The sequence below is a fragment of the Microcaecilia unicolor genome, chromosome 2, assembly GCF_901765095.1.
Source record: "Microcaecilia unicolor chromosome 2, aMicUni1.1, whole genome shotgun sequence".
NCBI classification, from domain to species: Eukaryota; Metazoa; Chordata; class Amphibia; order Gymnophiona; family Siphonopidae; genus Microcaecilia; species Microcaecilia unicolor.
Window position 1 is genome coordinate 283,381,627 of NC_044032.1, and position 19,596 is coordinate 283,401,222.

Below are 19,596 nucleotides of genomic sequence, written 5' to 3' on the forward strand. Positions count from 1 at the left end.
TTTGTCTTTTCGAAAAATATAATTTCAAAATATCTTTTTCCTCAGGTTTCCTTGTAAATGCCTGGTAATATTAGGGAAAAACAGATATGCATTTTCAGAACCAGCTCATTCAGATATGTTTCTTCAGGACAAACCAGTGGTACAAACCAATTGAGGTTTTAGATTTCTGCTTCTAGCTGATTAAATTTAGAGAGTTTTATATTGTGAAGATAATTATCTTGTCAATTCTTCAATTTGATTGTGACCTTTAGGTAGGGTGACTCCCCATATTGTGGACTTGAGAGGATATTTTTTTTCTTGGTTTTGCATTTTTTTGTACTCCTGTTTGGAATGTTATTTTTATTTTCCCATCTTTCCTTTGTATATTGTGGTTTTTAAACCCAATAAACTTTTTTTTTAAGTCTGAAAACTAGGCAGATATCCTATATGAATTGAAAACGAACTGAAAATGTTTGTCCTCTGCATGTTCCTTGCAGATAACAAAATAATAGAGTTCTGAATATTGCACAGCACCCCAAGACTTTGTTATTAGTGAGTTGTCAAAGAGAATCTTTGCACTCTGCTACCGGAGATTGCAATTGGCTCCAGATGTTTGAGACAGACCGATTCCGTCCTGGTCTTAACTCCACTGTGTGCATGGACTTGTAGGCTTGCTTTTCTTAGGGTATACAACAGGAAAATCATAGCCACAAGTTCCTGCATACAGTAGTGCAAAACCAGGACTGAATCAACCTGCCCTGAAAAACCTGGAGACAGTTGCAACCCTATTCTTTCTGTTCATTCATGATGCCTATCCCAAATGGAAGGAAAGAACGCAGGGCATCAGTAGCATGCCTTTTCCAGAACTGTTAAGAGAAAATATAGTAATGCTTTAATCCCATTAACTTACCTAGAATCTGCAGGTATGTGGTTTCTGTCACTTCCCCATGGTGATTTGAAGCTCTGCAAGAATACAGCCCCTGATCCAACAGAGTTACATTGGCAAGCAACAAAGAGCCATCATGCTGGTGAGAGGCTGGGGCCAGTTTGGTTTTATTCCTATACCAAGTAACCTCTGCTTCAGGTAGACCTAATAAAGAAAAAAAATCCCAAGCCATTTTATCAGCACACCAGAAGTACAAGGAAGGTAATTTCTAATATTTTCATAAGTGATATTATGGAAGAACAGTTGGGTAAGATTAGTTTTTATGTGGATGAAACCAAAATCTGCAATAGAGATACCTTGGAAGGTGTGGAAAACACGAATAGGATTCTAGCAAAGGTTAAGGAATGGTATAGAATTGGACAGATAAGATTTATAGCTAAAAAATACAGGGTCTTGCATTTGGACTACAGTACAGTATGGTGGTGCAGATCTCTGAGGGATCTGGGAGTGATTAAATCTGATGATCTTAATGAGCAAGATTTTCTAACAGGATGCCAATTTGAGAAGTTGAAAAGGCACCTATTCTAAGTCTATTTCATAAAGGCAACATAGATTCCAATGTACCTTTATAAACCAGATTTCCAGATTCAGCCCCAATATCAAACAATGAGGCCGATACTCAGATAGCCGGAGTTAACCAGGCTAACTCTGGTGGTCGGCGTTAAAACAGGATATTCAATGCCAGGCTGTTTCTGGTGACTGATACTGAACATCCGGTTTACTTTTATCTGGCCGGTCAAAGTCAAACCAGCCAAAGATAGCACTGCTTTCCACGTGGCCAAATATGGCCCCTAAAGTTAAGCGGTAATGCTGACCGTCAGTATTCAGCGGTGGCTAGCCGGCTAAGTGGCATTTAGCTGGCCAATTGCCGATCCTGGCTGGTTAAATACCTTTGAATATTGGGGGAAATGTCTACACACATATTTACACCTGCACCGAGGCAGGTGTAAATGCATGTATATATTCTATGGCAGCAGTTCTGAAACACAGGTGCTATCATTTAATATTTATTTATTGGGGTTTATTAACCGCCTTTATGAACAGATTCACCCAAGGTGGTGTACAGCAGATCCAGTTTAACATAAAACTTACAATTTTGTTAACAGCATAACAATAGTAAAATGACCAAATATAAACATAAATACAATAAATGAGGCAAACTTGGAAATATGATGCCAGTACAATAATAGACAGCATGGAAGAATATTCAAATAACATAGATATAATATGATTGAAGCAAATCCCAATAAATAAATAATAACGTTTATGCATGTATAACATGTATAAATATTTAGAATAGCATATATGCACATGTGTGCACATACATGCATACATGCCCACATTTTGTCTATGCATTTCTCTATAATCATGTATGTATCTTGCATAGAGTGTATCTGGGTGGTGGACATACAAAAGGGTGGAGCCTAGGAAGAGAGTGGACAAGTCCCTGGCAGAATCCCAAATAGTAGCATCATTTCATGCTACCAATCCCAGCGCAAGAAGAGCTTCCCTATATCTAACTCAACAGCAAACTATCAACTTTTCCTCCAGGAACTTGTCCAAACATTTTTTAAACCCAGATACACTAACCACTGATACCAAATCCTCTGGCAACGGGTTCTAGAGCTTAACTACTTGTTGAATGAAAAAATATTTCCTCCTGTTCATTTTAAAAGTACCATCGTCTGACTATGGCTAGTCTTATATTCTTACTTCCTTGAGTCTCCCCGAGTCTTTGTAGTTTTTGAAAAGTAAAAAAATCGATTTACGTTTACCTGTTTTATACAACGAAGTATTTTGTAGACCTCTATCATATCCCCCCTCAGCCGTCTCTTTTCCAAGCTAAAGAGTCCTAACCTCTTTAGCCTCTCCTCATATGAGAGGAGTTCCATCCCCTTAATCATTTTAGTTGCCCTTCTTTGAACCTTTTCTAATTCTGCTATATCTTTTATAAGATATGGCAATCAGAATTGCACACAATACTCAAGATGCTGTCGCACCATGGAGTGATGGAGAGGAATTCTAATATTCTTTGTCTCATTTTCTATCCCTTTCCTAATAATTCCTAGCATCCTGTTTGCTTTTTTGGACACTACCACATACTAGGCAGAAGATTTCAGCATGTTCTCTATGATGACACCTAGATCTTTCTCTTGAGTGATGATTCCTAAGGTGGATCTTAGCATCAGCGCTGCGTAAGCTTTGTAGCGCTATTAAAAATGCTAAATAGTAGTAGTAGTAGTAGTAGTAGTAGTAGGTAACTATGATTTGGATTATTCTTTGCATTTGCCCACATTTAAATTCTCCATTCTAGGCAATAATCTTTTTTGCTTGGCAGTCCTGATCACATGTTTAGAAACTACCCAGTCCACATTCTGCCTTTGGCGGTCAGTATTTACAAAAAAAAAAATTGCAGGCCATATTCATCTACTGGCCTTGAATATACAAGTTGTGGTGGCCACCAGAAATTATCCTGGTACTATTGATATTCTGTGCTTGGATCTGGATAGCTATCTAGCTATTTATGTGGTCCAACTTGCTCAGATAATTATACAGACACCAGTGCTGAATTTCAGTGGTGCTTGGATAACTTCCAGCTCCGCCGTAAGATGGCCCCACCACGTTCTGGTTAAATGCTGCTACATCTGTTCCAGAATAGGTTAATGTGAGTTAACCGGGTAGGAATTGCGTCTACCTGATTAACTTACATTGAATATCAACCCATAGGGCTTTTTGGTCTCTTACCTGCCACTAGGCATCTGATGGTAACGTTGATTCCCTGGATTGTTGTCAGTGTGCTCCCAACATCCAGAGTGATGGAAGGTGAGTTGATGTTGAAGAGTGCAGTTCTGGACGTCTTTATCAGTGGCTTTCCTATAGACAAGGAGCAAACAGCTCATGAAGTGAACCAGACAACCACAATAACTTCTACTAAAAGACTGACAGTATGAGGATAGAGTGCTGTGCATATCTAGTAGCGCTAGAGAAATGAAAAGTAGGAGTAAGGCAGCAAGGAGGCTATTTTGTGACTGGAAATCAAACTTTTAGGATGCTAAATCTTTGCGGGCCCTGTTTACTAAGCAACATTATAGGCGTGTTAACATTTTTAACATGCGTTAACCATGTATGCGCATTAACCACATATGTGTCTACAATATCCCTATAGGCGCCTACATGGTTAGCGCGCACGCTAAGTGTAGGCTCGCTAAAAATACTAACGCACCTTAGTAAACAGGGCCCTACATTTCCTTTCTTAAATGTGATTTTTCCTATGCCCAAAACTTTGTTGTGGCTTCTGAGCCTGGAATGTGGCAACAGTGGTAGCGCTATGAACCCCCAAGACTCCTTCTCGATGGATTCCTTTCACTGATGTAGATACAGCAAAACTCTAATTGGACTGGTACAAGTTGTTTTAAAGCAATAATAGGAAGTTTTAGGAAGGCAGGCACTGTGACTGACATACCTGGGTCTGTCTGGGAGGCTGAGTAGGCAACCTAAGAGGCCAGATGTTTGGGAAATGACTAGGGATGTGCATTCATTAGCATGTGTTCAATCTGTGACACACTAACATTTTAGTGCAGTAAACATGAATTAAGGCACATACAATCTATGGTCATTTGTTAAAAAAGTTCCAATGGACACTAACAAATTATTTTTAAAAATATGTGAAACAAATAAACAAAAGTGCCCAACACCTGAGAAAAAAGCTAAATGGACTGAAAACAGAAATGTTTTGGCCTGTGCACAATTGAGCACACAGTTAAGGTTAGTTGTTTAAGGGGTCCTTTTACTAAGCAGTGGCAAGAAATTACCTTACCGCATCCTAACATGGGACATTCCTACACAGTTAAGTTTCCTATTAGTGTGTGAGACCAGCAAAGATATGCTCATGTGTTCATAGGAACTGACTCTGTGGGTGCTTGAGCACCCCCAATATTGAGAAATTTCTTTGTATGTGTCCAGGGAGGACCAAAAATTAGGACGTCTTTCAACGTTAAAGGCAAAAAAGAAGGATGTTTTTTATTTAGACCTGTTTCAGTCACATCCAGGGTACAAAAAGGTGCCCTGATCGAGCAGCTGACCACTTGAGGGATGAAGGCATGGCCTCTCCTTCATTTTCCAGTGGTTAATGACCTTCTCTCACCCTCCTAAGAAGTGAAAGTGACAGTGGATACCAGGCTCTATGACAGCTTCAGGTATTATGGGTATTCCTAATAAAACAACAAGCAAGTGTAAGGAATAGTCTAGTGGTTAGTGCAGTGGACTTTGAACAATGGGACCCAAGTGTATCTCCCACTTTAACTCTTTCATTTCTGTGCACGTATGTGAGCCCTCCTGGAACACAGAAATACCTTCCATACCTGAATTTATAAGACCCCTACACACATGATGATTTCTGCCAGGTACTTGTGACCTGGCTTGGCTACTGTTTGGAAAACAGGATACTGGGCTAGATGGATCATTGGTCTGACTCAGTATGGCTACTCTTTTGTTCTTATGTTATGTTCTTATGTAATGGTGCATCTTTAGGTACAGTAGGTTTTTATCTGTTCCTGGAGGGCTCACAATAACATATAACAGAATAAAGGTGGGATTTGTACCTGGGTCCCATTGTTTAAAGTCCACTGCACTGACCACTAGCCTGCCCTTCTGCTCTACAGGGATGTCTGTGTGGCCATTTTTGTACCAGGGGCGTACCAGACATCAGATTTTGGGTGGGCCTAAGGAAGAACTGGGTGGGCACCAATTGTTCTCCCCCCCCCCCCCCAACCACCACCCAAAAAATATCTCAGCTGGCAGGAAAACACTTCTTTCCACCTTGGCAGTCTGCAGCAGGCATGCACTGAAAACTGAGCATGTGCAGGTGCCAGTATTGTGGAAAGTAGCATTTTCGTTACCATCAGGAGGAAGTCTTCAGCTGGCTGAGCTTGGGATCCCACCAGCTACCACTAAACGTGTGCTACTATTGGGTGGGCCTGAGCCCTAAGTGGATGGGCCCCAGCCCACCCAGGCCCACCTGTGGCTACACCACTGTTTTGTACAAATGATGCCAGATAGATTTTTTGTGTGACTGCTTTTTTGGCATTCATATTTTGGGTGTTTCAATTTTGGAAAAAAAATGGCTGTTCATTTTGGACGTTTTCAGCACAGGAACATACTTCTCATGTATTTTTGAACAGAAAATCCCATTGTTTTTCCTGCGATATAGACCTTTTTGGACACGACAAGCGGGACATCTCAGTTCTAGGCTGGACGTTCTTTTGAAAATGCCCTTCCATGTGTCATAATTATTTGGGAACATGCTGAGATCGCCTCCAACAGTTAGCACACAGGTTATACGCCTACCGTGCATTAATTTTTGCATCCAATGCCCAGTAAGTGCAGACTTTTACCACACTTTAGTAAAAGTGCCCTGAAGTGAACAGTTTGCAGAGCTGGGGTTTATGTAGTAAATAGCCCTTACTGCACTGACCATTTTGGAAACATGACAAAAACATTGAAAACTACGTAGCATGCTTGGAAGAAACTGAGCATATCCAGTACATCAAAGGAAAATTTTGCAACATATTTGGCTTCAGGGAGATGAAGAGGTGGAATGTCTGGTGAAATTCCCAGTAGCGCCTGACGTGTGATTGATCTTCTTCCACTGTCAAGTAATATGAGAGTTTAACTACATGTGGTTTACACTGTGTCTTAACAGAGAACCCTTAAGTAAAATCACCATTTGTAATTCTTCTCTAGCATTTTCCTATGGTACTTGAGTTGTTAAGTTTTCCCACAGGTACAAAATGGGAGAAAATCCCTTCGGACACGAATGAACATACAGAGAGAAAGAAAATTCTTTTTTTTAAAAAATTCTAATTAGATTAGATTAGTTTTAGCTGTTCATGTGAGAGGAATTTCTGCTGTAACAGTTCTAGGAACGGGGGGGGGGGGGGGGGGGGGGCAAATTTCCCCGGGTCTGGCCTCCAAGGAGGGCCCGGCGCTACTGGTGTCCAATTCGCAATTCGAATAGATTCGTCAATTTATTTTCGGTGAATCCATTCAAATCGTTTTGGTTTTGTAAAAATTGAGGTCCCCCATGTACATCTTAAAACAGCAGTTCTTTGCTGGCAGCCAGCAAGAGCAGCCAGCAACTGATACACATTGCACCTGCTCACCCCATAGCCTTCCCTGTGACACAATTTCCTGTTTCTGCATAGTCGAGAACAGGCCAGATAATAGGCTGTGGGGCTGGCAGGAGTAGTGTGTGTCAGTCACTGGCTGCTTATACTTGCTGCTGGGGAAGAACTGCTGTTTTAAAAGATACACAGTGGGGGGGGGGGGGTCCTCGATTCTTACAAAAATGAGGGGATGCAGCGGCAGGGACGGTGGCTTTGTCTCTCGGTGTCCATGCCTGGCTCCATGACTTAAGAGGCTGGTAAGACAGTCCTGGTTTTTCCACTTGCTACTAAGCATTCTGGGAATTTCTCAGTTTGAAAACCACGGTAACATGAGTAGAAAAACCAGGATATACTTACTTGTCTTCTGACTTGGAACCTTGTGATCCTTATCTGTAAAACAGACACCCTCTCACAGGAGTTTAAACCCGCCAAAAGGAATGAAACAAGGATAAGTTACTGGAAAGAAGAAAAAGCGAATGCTACATACCTGTAGAAGGTATTCTCCGAGGACAGCAGGCTGATTGTTCTCACTGATGGGTGACGTCCACGGCAGCCCCCTCCAACCGGAATCTTCACTAGCAAAGGCCTTTGCTAGTCCTCGCGCGCCCATGCGCACCGCGCATGCGTGGCCGTCTTCCCGCCCGAACCGGCTCGTGTTCGTCAGTCCAGTATGTAGCAAGACAAATACAAGGGAAGACACAACTCCAAAGGGGAGGCGGGCGGGTTTGTGAGAACAATCAGCCTGCTGTCCTTGGAGAATACCTTCTACAGGTATGTAGCATTCGCTTTCTCCGAGGACAAGCAGGCTGCTTGTTCTCACTGATGGGGTATCACTAGCCCCCAGGCTCACTCAAAACAACAACCATGGTCAATTGGGCCTCGCAACGGCGAGGACATAACTGAGATTGACCTAAAAAAATTTACCAACTAACTGAGAGTGCAGCCTGGAACAGAACAAACAGGGCCCTCGGGGGGTGGAGTTGGATCCTAAAGCCCAAACAGGTTCTGAAGAACTGACTGCCCGAACCGACTGTCGCGTCGGGTATCCTGCTGCAGGCAGTAATGAGATGTGAATGTGTGGACAGATGACCACGTCGCAGCTTTGCAAATCTCTTCAATGGTGGCTGACTTCAAGTGGGCCACCGACGCAGCCATGGCTCTAACATTATGAGCCGTGACATGACCCTCAAGAGCCAGCCCAGACTGGGCGTATGTGAAGGAAATGCAATCTGCTAGCCAATTGGATATGGTGCGTTTCCCCACAGCCACTCCCCTCCTATTGGGATCAAAAGAAACAAACAATTGGGCGGACTGTCTGTTGGGCTGTGTCCGCTCCAGATAGAAGGCCAATGCTCTCTTGCAGTCCAATGTGTGCAGCTGACGTTCAGCAGGGCAGGAATGAGGACGGGGAAAGAATGTTGGCAAGACAATTGACTGGTTCAGATGGAACTCCGACACAACCTTTGGCAAGAACTTAGGGTGAGTGCGGAGGACTACTCTGTTATGATGAAATTTGGTGTAAGGGGCCTGGGCTACCAGGGCCTGAAGCTCACTGACTCTACGAGCTGAAGTAACTGCCACCAAGAAAATGACCTTCCAGGTCAAGTACTTCAGATGGCAGGAATTCAGTGGCTCAAAAGGAGGTTTCATCAGCTGGGTGAGAACGACATTGAGATCCCATGACACTGTAGGAGGCTTGACAGGGGGCTTTGACAAAAGCAAACCTCTCATGATGGCACGGGCTCGACCGCATTGGCGCTGAGAAGGGCGGAGAGTTCCTCTGCAAGTACCTGCTTGTGCTGGAAGCTGTAAGACTGAGCTCCCGGTGGACAATTTGGAGGTTTGGAGGCCAAATTGAGGGTGTATCCTTGCCGGACTATTTGAAGAACCCACTGATCGGAGGTTATGAGAGGCCACCTTTGGTGAAAAGCTTTCAACCTCCCCCCGACTGGCAGGTCGCCCGGCACTGACACTTGGACTTCGGCTATGCTCTGCTGGAGCCAGTCAAAAGCTCGCCCCTTGCTTTTGCTGGGGAGCCGAGGGGCCTTGCTGAGGCGCACGCTGCTGACGAGAGCGAGCGCACTGGGGCTTAGCCTGGGCCGCAGGCTGTCGAGAAGGAGGATTGTACCTACGCTTGCCAGAAGAGTAGGGAACAGTCTTCCTTCCCCCGAAAAATCTTCTACCTGTAGAGGTAGATGCTGAAGGCTGCCGGCGGGAGAACTTGTCGAATGCGGTGTCCCGCTGGTGGAGATGCTCTACCACCTGTTCGACCTTCTCTCCAAAAATGTTATCAGCACGGCAAGGCGAGTCCGCAATCCGCTGCTGGAGCCTATTCTCCAGGTCGGAGGCACGCAGCCATGAGAGCCTGCGCATCACCACACCTTGAGCAGCGGCCCTGGACGCAACATCAAAGGTGTCATACACCCCTCTGGCCAGGAATTTTCTGCACGCCTTCAGCTGCCTGACCACCTCCTGAAAAGGCTTAGCTTGCTCAGGGGGGAGAGCATCAACCAAGCCCGCCAACTGCCGCACATTGTTCCGCATGTGTATGCTCGTGTAGAGCTGGTAAGACTGAATTTTGGCCACGAGCATAGAGGAATGGTAGGCCTTCCTCCCAAAGGAGTCTAAGGTTCTAGAGTCCTTGCCCGGGGGCGCCGAAGCATGCTCCCTAGAACTCTTAGCCTTCTTTAGGGCCAAATCCACAACTCCAGAGTCATGAGGCAACTGGGTGCGCATCAGCTCTGGGTCCCCATGGATTCGGTACTGGGACTCAATCTTCTTGGGGATGTGGGGATTACTTAATGGCTTGGTCCAGTTTGCCAGCAATGTCTTTTTGAGGACATGGTGCATGGGTACTGTGGACGCTTCCTTAGGTGGAGAAGGATAGTCCAGGAGCTCAAACATTTCAGCCCTGGGCTCGTCCTCCACAACCACCGGGAAGGGGATGGCCGTAGACATCTCCCGGACAAAGGAAGCGAAAGACAGACTCTCGGGAGGAGAAAGCTGTCTTTCAGGAGAGGGAGTGGGATCAGAAGGAAGACCCTCAGACTCCTCGTCAGAGAAATATCTGACGTCTTCCTCTTCTTCCCACGAGGCCTCACCCTCAGTGTCAGACACAAGCTCACGAACCTGTGTCTGCAACCGTGCCCGGCTCGACTCCGTGGAGCCACGTCCACGATGGGGGCGTCGAGAGGTAGACTCCCTCGCCCGCATCGGCGAAGCTCCCTCCGCCGACGTAGTCGGGGAGCCCTCCTGGGAGGTGGCCGCAGTCGGTACCGCACGCGGCACCGACGTCGGGGACCTCACCCCGGGCGATGGGCCAGCCGGCGCCACGCTCGACGGTACCGGTGGCGCAAGCACCGCCGGTACCGGAGGGGTAGGGCGCAACAGCTCTCCCAGAAGGAAGAACGGCCCGGAGGCTCTCGTTCAGAGCGGCTGCGGAGAAAGGCATGGAGGTCGATGCAGGTGTCGATGTCAGAACCTGTTCCGGGCGTGGAGGCTGTTCCGGGCTGTCCAGAGTGGAGCGCATCGACACCTCTTGAACAGAGGGTGAGCGGTCCTCTCGGTGCCGATGCCTGCTGGGTGCCGACTCCCTCGGCGACCCAGAGCTCTCGGTGCCGACGCGGGAAGGGGACCGGTGTCGATGCTTCTTCGATTTCTTCCAAAGCATGTCACCGGAGCTTCCCGGCACCGACGAGGAGGACGTAGAATCCAGCCGTCTCTTCCTCGGGGCCGAGACCGAAGGAGGTCGGTCTCGGGGGGGCTGTACCGCAGGTGCCCTCAGGATGGGGGGCGACCCACCCGAAGGCTCACCGCCACCAGCAGGGGAGTGGACAGCCCTCACCTGCACTCCAGACGAGGCACCACCGTCCGACGACATCAGCAGACGAGGTCCCGGTACCACCGACGTCGATGCAGTCGCCCGATGCCTCGGCGCCGATGCAGAGGTCCGATGCCTCGATGCACCCGATACACTGGCGGCTGAGGGAGAAGACCTGGACGCTGACGACGTCGATGCACGCGATCCTCCCGGTGCCGATGCCGACGAAGAGCCCGAGAACAAAACGTTCCACTGGGCCAATCTCGCTACCTGAGTCCGCTTTTGTAAAAGGGAACACAGACTACAGTTCTGAGGGCGGTGCTCGGCCCCCAGACACTGAAGACACGACGAGTGTCTGTCAGTGAGCGAGATTACCCGGGCGCACTGGGTGCACTTCTTGAAGCCGCTGGAAGGCTTCGATGTCATGGGCGGAAAAATCACGCCGGCGAAATCAAAAGTCGAAATGACGAAGATTTAGCACCAAAAAACTTAGAAAGAAAATTTAGACCGAGGCCTAAACGAGGCCTACCCCAACAACGAAAGAAAACTTACCGGGGGCAAAATCTGAAAATACGAGAAGGGAAAAAAACCGAAGAGGTCTTCCGGCACACTTCCCGAACAAATAGAAGGACTTTCTGAAGAAAAAAACACGTCGAAGGGACGCGCGAGGTCGACTTCCCGGGGCACGAACGGCGCAACACGACCGTACCGAGCGCGGACAAAAGAAGACTGATGAACACGAACCGGTTCGGGCGGGAAGACGGCCGCGCATGCGCGGTGCGCATGGGCGCGCGAGGACTAGCAAAGGCCTTTGCTAGTGAAGATTCCGGTTGGAGGGGGCTGCCGTGGATGTCACCCATCAGTGAGAACAAGCAGCCTGCTTGTCCTCGGAGAATATCTTCTACACATTTCTGTTCCGAGGTAGGTACGTACTTCATGGTACTCTTGGCTTGGCCCTTCAAGTGATCCTTAACCACTAGCTGATCTTCTGAAACCCCAAGAGCCTTCAAGGCCTCTCTGATCTGAGTGATCCATTTCTCTACAACAGTGCTTCTCAATTCAATCCTAGGAACACTCCTAGCCAGTCAGTTTTTCAGGATACCCACAATGAGATAGATCTGCATACAATGGAGGTAATGCATGCAAATTTATTTCATGCATATTCATGGTGAGTATTCTGAAAATCTGACTGTCTGGGTGTGTCCCAAGGACTAGGTTGAGAGCTCCAGCTCTACTGGCAGGTCATTGGGCTTCACAGCTGTTCCACTAAAATCTGGTATCTTCTTATCCAAGAAAACTATAATGGCAGTATAGGAATACTATGGGATGGCCACTTCGTGGTGGTGCCCTCCTAAATGTTGCTGATGCTAATGCTGACTTGGTCCCTCTCTCCTACATGGCCAGTGTAATGTCTTTGTCCCTTGACTCCTTAGAGTAAGAGGGCAAACTACACCAATGAATGCCATGCACGTTTTGTAACTCACAGTTTCTCATTACAGTCTTGACTAGGGATAGTGCTTCTGTCTGCTCCTCCCTTTCAACTCATAAGTCTTCAGCCTGTTTGCTAAATCTAGTTGCCTCATTGTTGAATTTCTTTTGCCTTACTTTAAACTGGGCTTTCCAGTCCTCCATTTCTGGGTGTGAGGAAATAATACTGAGCTAAGGTAAGCTAAATAGACTACTCTTAGATAACACCCTTTCAAAACAAAGGCATTCTCAAAAATTTGGAAAAGGGTATGGGAAAGGTTATTGACCACTATATAATGAATTTTGAAGATAAGAATGGATCTCATTAGCTAAAGTTCTGTCCTGTTCTGTGATATCACTTGACTCCCATGCCTGTGCAGGCTGAGTTGGTTGCCCATGCTCCAACCTTTCCACTGGGCAAGGTACATGGAGACACCATTCCTTTATGGCATGAGTAGGAACAACCACGTACGTTTTCCCTAGTGAAAGAGAAGAGAAACTGGCATTAGGAAAACAAAAAATAATAAAGTACAAAGATTCTCTGGGAATGGGGAGAGATAGCAATAATTGGGATAAAATAATACTAAAAACAGCCCTATTGGGGTTGGTGGACAGGGTTTTCAATAAAATAATTCCCTAAACTCCACATGCTTGTTTCTTGTCTTCATTCTTTTTCAACAATCATTACTACTATTATTTGAATGCTGGATACTCTTCTCCTCTTCCTGGGTTGGAGTGGAGTGGGATGGGAGTGCAGAGAGAACTTTCTTCAGCCCTCTTTTGGGCTCTGGTGGGAGAACCTTGGATCCTTGTACTAGTTTCTGCCTGGGTACCCTTCTGGCTGCCACACCTCGTCTTCTGGTCTGGCTTGGCCTGGTTTGGTTTCCTAGAGTTCTGGAGCACTTCTCACCAGGCACTGTTGTCTGATTCCCTTTTATGGCTCCTCGCTGGTGCTACTATGTTTCCTTGGTGACTTCACAAGGGAGGATGGGGCAAGATTGTTCTCATTTGCCACGTTCTCCTACTCCCCCAGGGGAGTTATCTTGCTCTCCTCTCCTATGGGCCTGCAGCCCCTTTAAGATACCATGGTTGATGTTACTAGTGGGGCCAAGGCTTCATTCTAACCATGGCTTCTCTCTCCTGTCACTGCCGTAACTCTGCTTTACCCCGGGCCAAGGATCTATGTACTGCCAAAGCTCTCTGTACTTTATTTTCCTAAAACTGCTGCTCTTTTTCCTCCTGCATCAGTTGGCATGAATTACTTCCAGGTATGGGCCCCAAGCTGCTGCCACAGGGGAAGTGCTGTCCAGCCCCGCTAAGCCGGGGCTAGATCAAGGCTGCTCTGGGACCTCGAGACAGCCCCTCCTTTCAGTTAAATGAGTTTTTCTACTGTTTACAATAATATTAGGTTGTGGCTTAGATCTGAGAGCCACACGTGCCCCAAGGCACTGTTCCTGTTTTATGTTAATATAATTCTCTTTAAATTTGACTCAAGCGCCTGCATTAAATTAGCAGTAGTAATATCACAGAATATAATAAGCACTTGGCTGTTCTCTGCTTGACACTTGCTCCTTACATTTATTACAGCATGTTTCTTTTTCTGTTCCGACTTGCTTAATTTAGAACTGAATTTACAGAGCACTGTTTTGTATCAGAAATCTACTTCCAAGGATTTCACCATAATTGCTGAGCAAAGATTCATTTGTTAATTTTTTTAATGTGACCTTTATATGTGGGTACAAAATTAAAATAACATGTACAAATGATAAAATAAGTTGGAAAGTTATGCTTATGATGTTAAACAATGATGCCTATTGCCTTTTTTAGCTTGCAGAGTCAGGAATGTATGTGTGTGGGACGTGATAGGGAGCACTATGATGAAGGGAGTCTAAGTAGAGTGACCGGGGGGTGGGGTGGGTTGTGTGAGGTGTAGGTGTATTTAGTGAGATGTGTATATTTGTATCAGGGGTGTAGTATGTGTTGAATGTGTGTGGAAAGCACATTCTTCCCGCCCTACCCCATGTCACCTTTCCCCGCCTGCACTCTTCCTTCACTATGTATTTATTAGAATTTATTTACTGCCTTTTTGAAGGAATTCACTCAAGGCAGTGTACAGCAAGAAGTCATCAAACATAAGCAATAGACAATTAAAGCAGTAAAAATATTTAAACAATAATACAAAGTATAGCATAGTATGCTACATTATAATGCCAACACAATACATGATAAAACATTTTAATAGCATGATGGAACATACTGATAGATAAGATAGAATAACAAGAGTAAGAAAATAAGGGAACTGATTTAAAGACAGTTGCACGTGAGGTCAGAAAGGTGCTTGAACATTATCTTAGCTAGGTTTGGAGTGGATAAACATGTCCTGCTATAGTATGTGCAGCCGGTATCACTCCCTGTGTGTGGGTGTGTGACTAGCAAAGTTAATTACTTCTTCCGTTAAAGGCCTGGTAGATGAGCTTTTACCTGCTTCCAGAAGTAGAGATAGTCCTGTGTTAAGCAAAGCCTTTCAGTGAGTGCATTCCGGAGTGTGGGGGCTACTCAAGTGAAGGCTCGCTGGTGTGTCACATTGTGTAATATCCTTTGGAGAAGGTGGGTTAGGGGTACTCCTTCGGAGTACTTACGTCCTTTTACTATGGTATGCTAACGGATTTAGCTCATACTAATGATTAGCGCACGCTAAATGCTAAGAAGCCCATAGACATACAATGGGCTTCTTAGCATTTACAATATGCTAATTGGTAGCACACACTAAATCCATTAGCGCAGCTTAGTGAAATGACCCTTTAGTGACAGAGGTGAGTAGAGGGCGATCCTGCTGTTCAGGTACTCTGGGCCATTTCCTTTAAGGGCCTTGACAATCAGACATAAAGAGGCATTTTCAAAAGAATGTCCAAGTCAGAAATGGGACGTCCTGTTCATAACATCCATGTGATTATGTGAGCCGAGTTAGTGCAGGAGGCCTTCAATAAATACAGCCAGACAAGGGAGAAATGAACAAAACCCCTTTATTAACCAAACACTGAATCCTGTTACCTCACAGGTACAGCAAAGTAAAGAATAAAGTCTCTTTAGGTTCAGAGGCAAACTTCACAAAGGCCTGTAGTTGACAGCCTTAAGTTCACAAAACACACACACAGCTACTTGCAGGGTTTCACAACACAGGTTTGCCTCCAGTCAGACCCCAAGGACAGCATTCTTGTAGAACTCAAAGCTTAGCCTACCTTAGCCAGGTTCTGGTAGCTTACACACATGCAGTGGAGACCTACTCTCTAGGACGGCTTCTCTCCTCCCAAGGCCTCCCTGTTCTCTTCTGCTAGAGGGCTTTTACTTCCTGCTATACTTACATTCAGGGGCATAGCTAGGTGGGGCCATGGGGGCATGAGCCCCCACAGATTTAGTCCGGGCCCCCTCCACTTTTGACCCTCCTCCCCCTGCTGACCCTCCCCTGCTACTTTCAACCACCCCCCTTTGCTGATGGGGGTCCCTAACCAGAGACCGGCGCTGAAGAAGACTAAGACTGGCGGGGGTTGGAGACCCCCGCCAGCAAAGGTACCTTGTGGCGGTGGCGGGGGGTTGAAAGTAGCAGAGGAGGGTCGGCAACAGGGGGAGGGGTTGAAAGGGGAGGGGAGTGTCGGCAGCGGGAAGGGGGGGGTGGTCGGCAGCTGGGGAGGCAGGCTAAAATGTGCCCCCCCCCATCCTTGGGCTCTGGACCCTCCCTCCTGCCGAGGTCTGGCAACGCCTCTGCTTACATTGGCTCTGCTTCAGCCTCTGACATGGCAGGGTTAGTGCCACCTGCCGTAAGGTGGCTGAACAGCAATCTCAGTGAGGGAGTGTTCCCATGGACACCTGCCGCTATACCACTCACTCCCCTCACAATTCAAAACATGCAGCTTAACACAGAAAATTAACATCCAAATATGCCTTAAGTAACAATGAACTGTGAAGTATGGAAATACATGCAAAGAAGCTCAATATTATGCAAATATATAATGCAGCTTGCATTAAATTTTCTCTCAATACTTCCATCTGTACCAATCGCTGTCCAGTTTGCAGCAGCCTCTCTCTCTCTGCCTTCTTTCCTGTCATAGCTTTCTTTTTCTCCCCCACCCCATCTCCAGCAGTCTTGCTTTCTCTGCCTTCCTCTCTGTCCACAGCATTCTTTCTCTTCCTCCCATTTCCAACAGTCAATCTCTTTCTTAATCATATTTTCAACACCAGCAGTCCTCCCAGATCCCAGAAGGCCAATACAACTCCCCAGTGGCGTAGCAAGGGGGGGGGGGGGCGGGAGGGGCGGTCCGCCTGGGGTGTCAGCTCAGGGGGGGGGGGGTGCTCCCTGCCAGCTCTCCCCCCTCGGTGAATTGACACCCCCCCCCCCCGACCAGCTCCCGCATCCTACCTTTAAAAAGAATATCAGGAGGCGAGGTGCAGCGCCTCGCGCCTGCTCTACATGTAAAAGAAATGTGGACCGTCGGGTCTTCCCTCGCTCTATCTGTCCCGCCCTCCGCTGACGCAACTTCCTATTTCCGCAAGGGCGGGACAGACAGAGAGAGAGAAGGCCCGACGGTCCACATTTCTTTTACGTGCAGGGCAGGCGCGAGGCGCTGCGCCTCGCCTCCCGATATTCTTTTTAAAGGTAGGGTGCGGGAGCTGGTTGGGGGGGGGTGTCATCGTGCTGCACCCGGAGGGGGGGTGCAATGGCAAACCGCCCCACCCCGGGTGGCAGCCCCCCCTGCTACGCCACTGCAACTCCCCACCTTCAACACCCAGAAGTCACTCCTCACACCTCCTCCTCTTCCTCAGTTTCTTTTTTTTTTTACACTGTTTCTCCAGTCACAGCCAGGCACTTTACCATCACAAACCAAAGGCAGTGTCTTCTCTTGGTGCTGTATAACCAGATATAGTGCTGCCTGCTCCTGGGGCCCATGTGGCCAAAAGCTGCACTGAAGCCAAAGTCAGTGCCTCTTCCCCTTAACCAACCACATAGCTAAAGACATCTCATCACACCTGTGGTCAAAGAGAACACCCCTTCCTGCCCATGTGGCCAGTGCATGCTGATGATTTTGGCACCTTTCACCTTCCACCATGACAAAGATGCTGCCACAACCTTTTCTCTTCATTGGCAGCACCATATGATGGAACTCAGGACTGCTTTCAGATGTTCAAACAGCCATGGAGGCCGACATCTATCTTAATGGAACAAGAACTACACCACAACTCATACAACGTTATCAGACCAAGACTGTATCAGCCTCTTTGGGTTGACCAAGGTAAGGTGGGAACCCTAGATGCTGGGAGGAATGGGAAATAAAGAATTATAGGAACAGTTTATATTGAAACCCCTTTAATACAGTGGCAAGCTGGCAGACAATTTTTCGAACCTAGTGTTGTGTTGCAAAAGATACAATTCTAAAATGAACTGACAATAGCAACATAAAAAACAATGGAAATAGCAGACTCAGGTGGCTTTCTGTCAGGGTCACAATTATCCCAGGCTTCCATTATTCTGCGCCTACTTCCTTTTTCTCTCCACAACTCTTGTTAACACTCCCAAGCATTCAGCACTCTTCTCGCTTCCTTAGCATTTGCCCTTCCTTCTGCACTTCCTCTCTTCTTCTCACCATACCTCCTAAGCACTTATAGCCTGTCTTCTTACTAGATGGCATAAACACTCTTTCTCTCTCCTGGCACCATACTGTCCTTCTTCCAAGCAGAAAAGAACAATTGTACTGTCTCTACTTTGGTCCAGCCTTCCGTGGGAGGGGGGTGTAGAGGGAGCAAAATGATTAGAAATGTTGTAGCCATGGGAGTCATAGAGTGGGAGATGTGAATCTCAGACATTGCACAATGAAATTGCCTGGTGGCCTCTCTACGGTTACTAGTGTACTGGCTTCTGGAGGGAATTGCAGTAGGTATTCCCTGCTCAGGATTAATTCCAGGCTGGATATGCTAGATGAAGTGGGAGGTGGTAAAAGGGTGGGGGATGATATTCAGTTAACAGTAAATTAAGGATCAAGGCCTCATAACTCAATAGAGATTGGCTCCCATTGATTGGAAAAGCTCCCAGGAGCAGAAGGAAACTGGTGGACAAAAAATATATATAAATGAAAAGATAATTTTTTCACTCCTGCCGTAATGGGCCATAAGGTTTCCCCAGTATCTCAACAGGTGTGACCCAAAAGGAGGGGGGTTGGACTCTTCCATTCCCTTATCCTCTCAATGTCATGCTGCCATCTTGTTTGGCAGCAATTAGAGCTTTGTATCTACTTTTCCTGCAATCAAGTTCTCTTTTCTGAATTCTGGACACTGATCTAAATTGCTGTGCATAACAGGCTGGATCCCTACTAGTATCATACTCAATTATTGAACAGATCTATGGATGTTATGTACATACTACAAAAGAGAAAGACGAAGCTCTCCTTTTGTGACACAATAATAGACAAGTGTAAAAATACACACAAAAGAATCCTTCTATACCTGCCAACGTTACAGCTATGGAAACAGAGTCAGAGCCCAAGGCATTGGTGGCATTGCAGGTGTAGAAACCCACATCAGCTTCAACCGGTGCCAAAATCTGCAGAGTTGAGTCATCTGGCTTTAGAAGTATCCTAAGGCAAATACAAAACAGAAAGAAGTTCCAGCAGGTTTGAGGATGATGGGATTAAAAAAAAAAAAAGATAAACAATTCAAGATCAAACATTATGTACACTAATATCCAGGAATCTTGCAGATGTGATGACAAAGTTGCAATTTCTACAATATCTTTATGCCACCTGAGGCATATATTTTGGATACATTTTTTTAACGATAGATACTTCTCAAGGTGCCAAATGATTGCCATGATTGTTTGAAGCTAAGTACTTTCTGTACTTTTTTTTTCCTTAAATTTTTATTAGTTTCTGAAAGACAATCATAGCATAACAAACCTCTCAATCTCCTCAAACAATAAGAAGAAATGCATATAGATCTTATTAACACTGAAACATCTTGAATTCTTATCAAAAGCTAACCCCATATCCCCCACCCTCTTATACAGATACCACATTAATAGTTCTTACAAATTCAAGTGGTCTTGTCATTGTCAAAATACTGTTGTAATTAAACAACCCCAACGTTTTGCATACAAATGCAGAGTTCCATCTCTTAATGCAGTTGGCTTTTCCATAGTCAGTACATATCTTAATTTTATATGCCACATAATCATT

The 19,596-nt window shown here is 46.1% G+C and overlaps 1 protein-coding gene across 1 annotated transcript in view; it reads right to left on the minus strand.

Moving 5' to 3' along the window:
• The window catches only part of ADAMTSL1 (ADAMTS like 1), a 550,999-nt gene that overhangs the window by 105,522 nt on the left and 425,881 nt on the right, over positions 1–19,596 (minus strand). Inside the window, exons 20-22 of the mRNA XM_030194223.1 lie at positions 18,869–18,999; positions 3,671–3,799; positions 890–1,069 (exon numbers count right to left, since the gene is read on the minus strand). Of these exons, the coding sequence (XP_030050083.1) occupies positions 890–1,069; positions 3,671–3,799; positions 18,869–18,999 (440 nt within the window). The remainder of the gene's footprint in view (positions 1–889; positions 1,070–3,670; positions 3,800–18,868; positions 19,000–19,596) is intronic.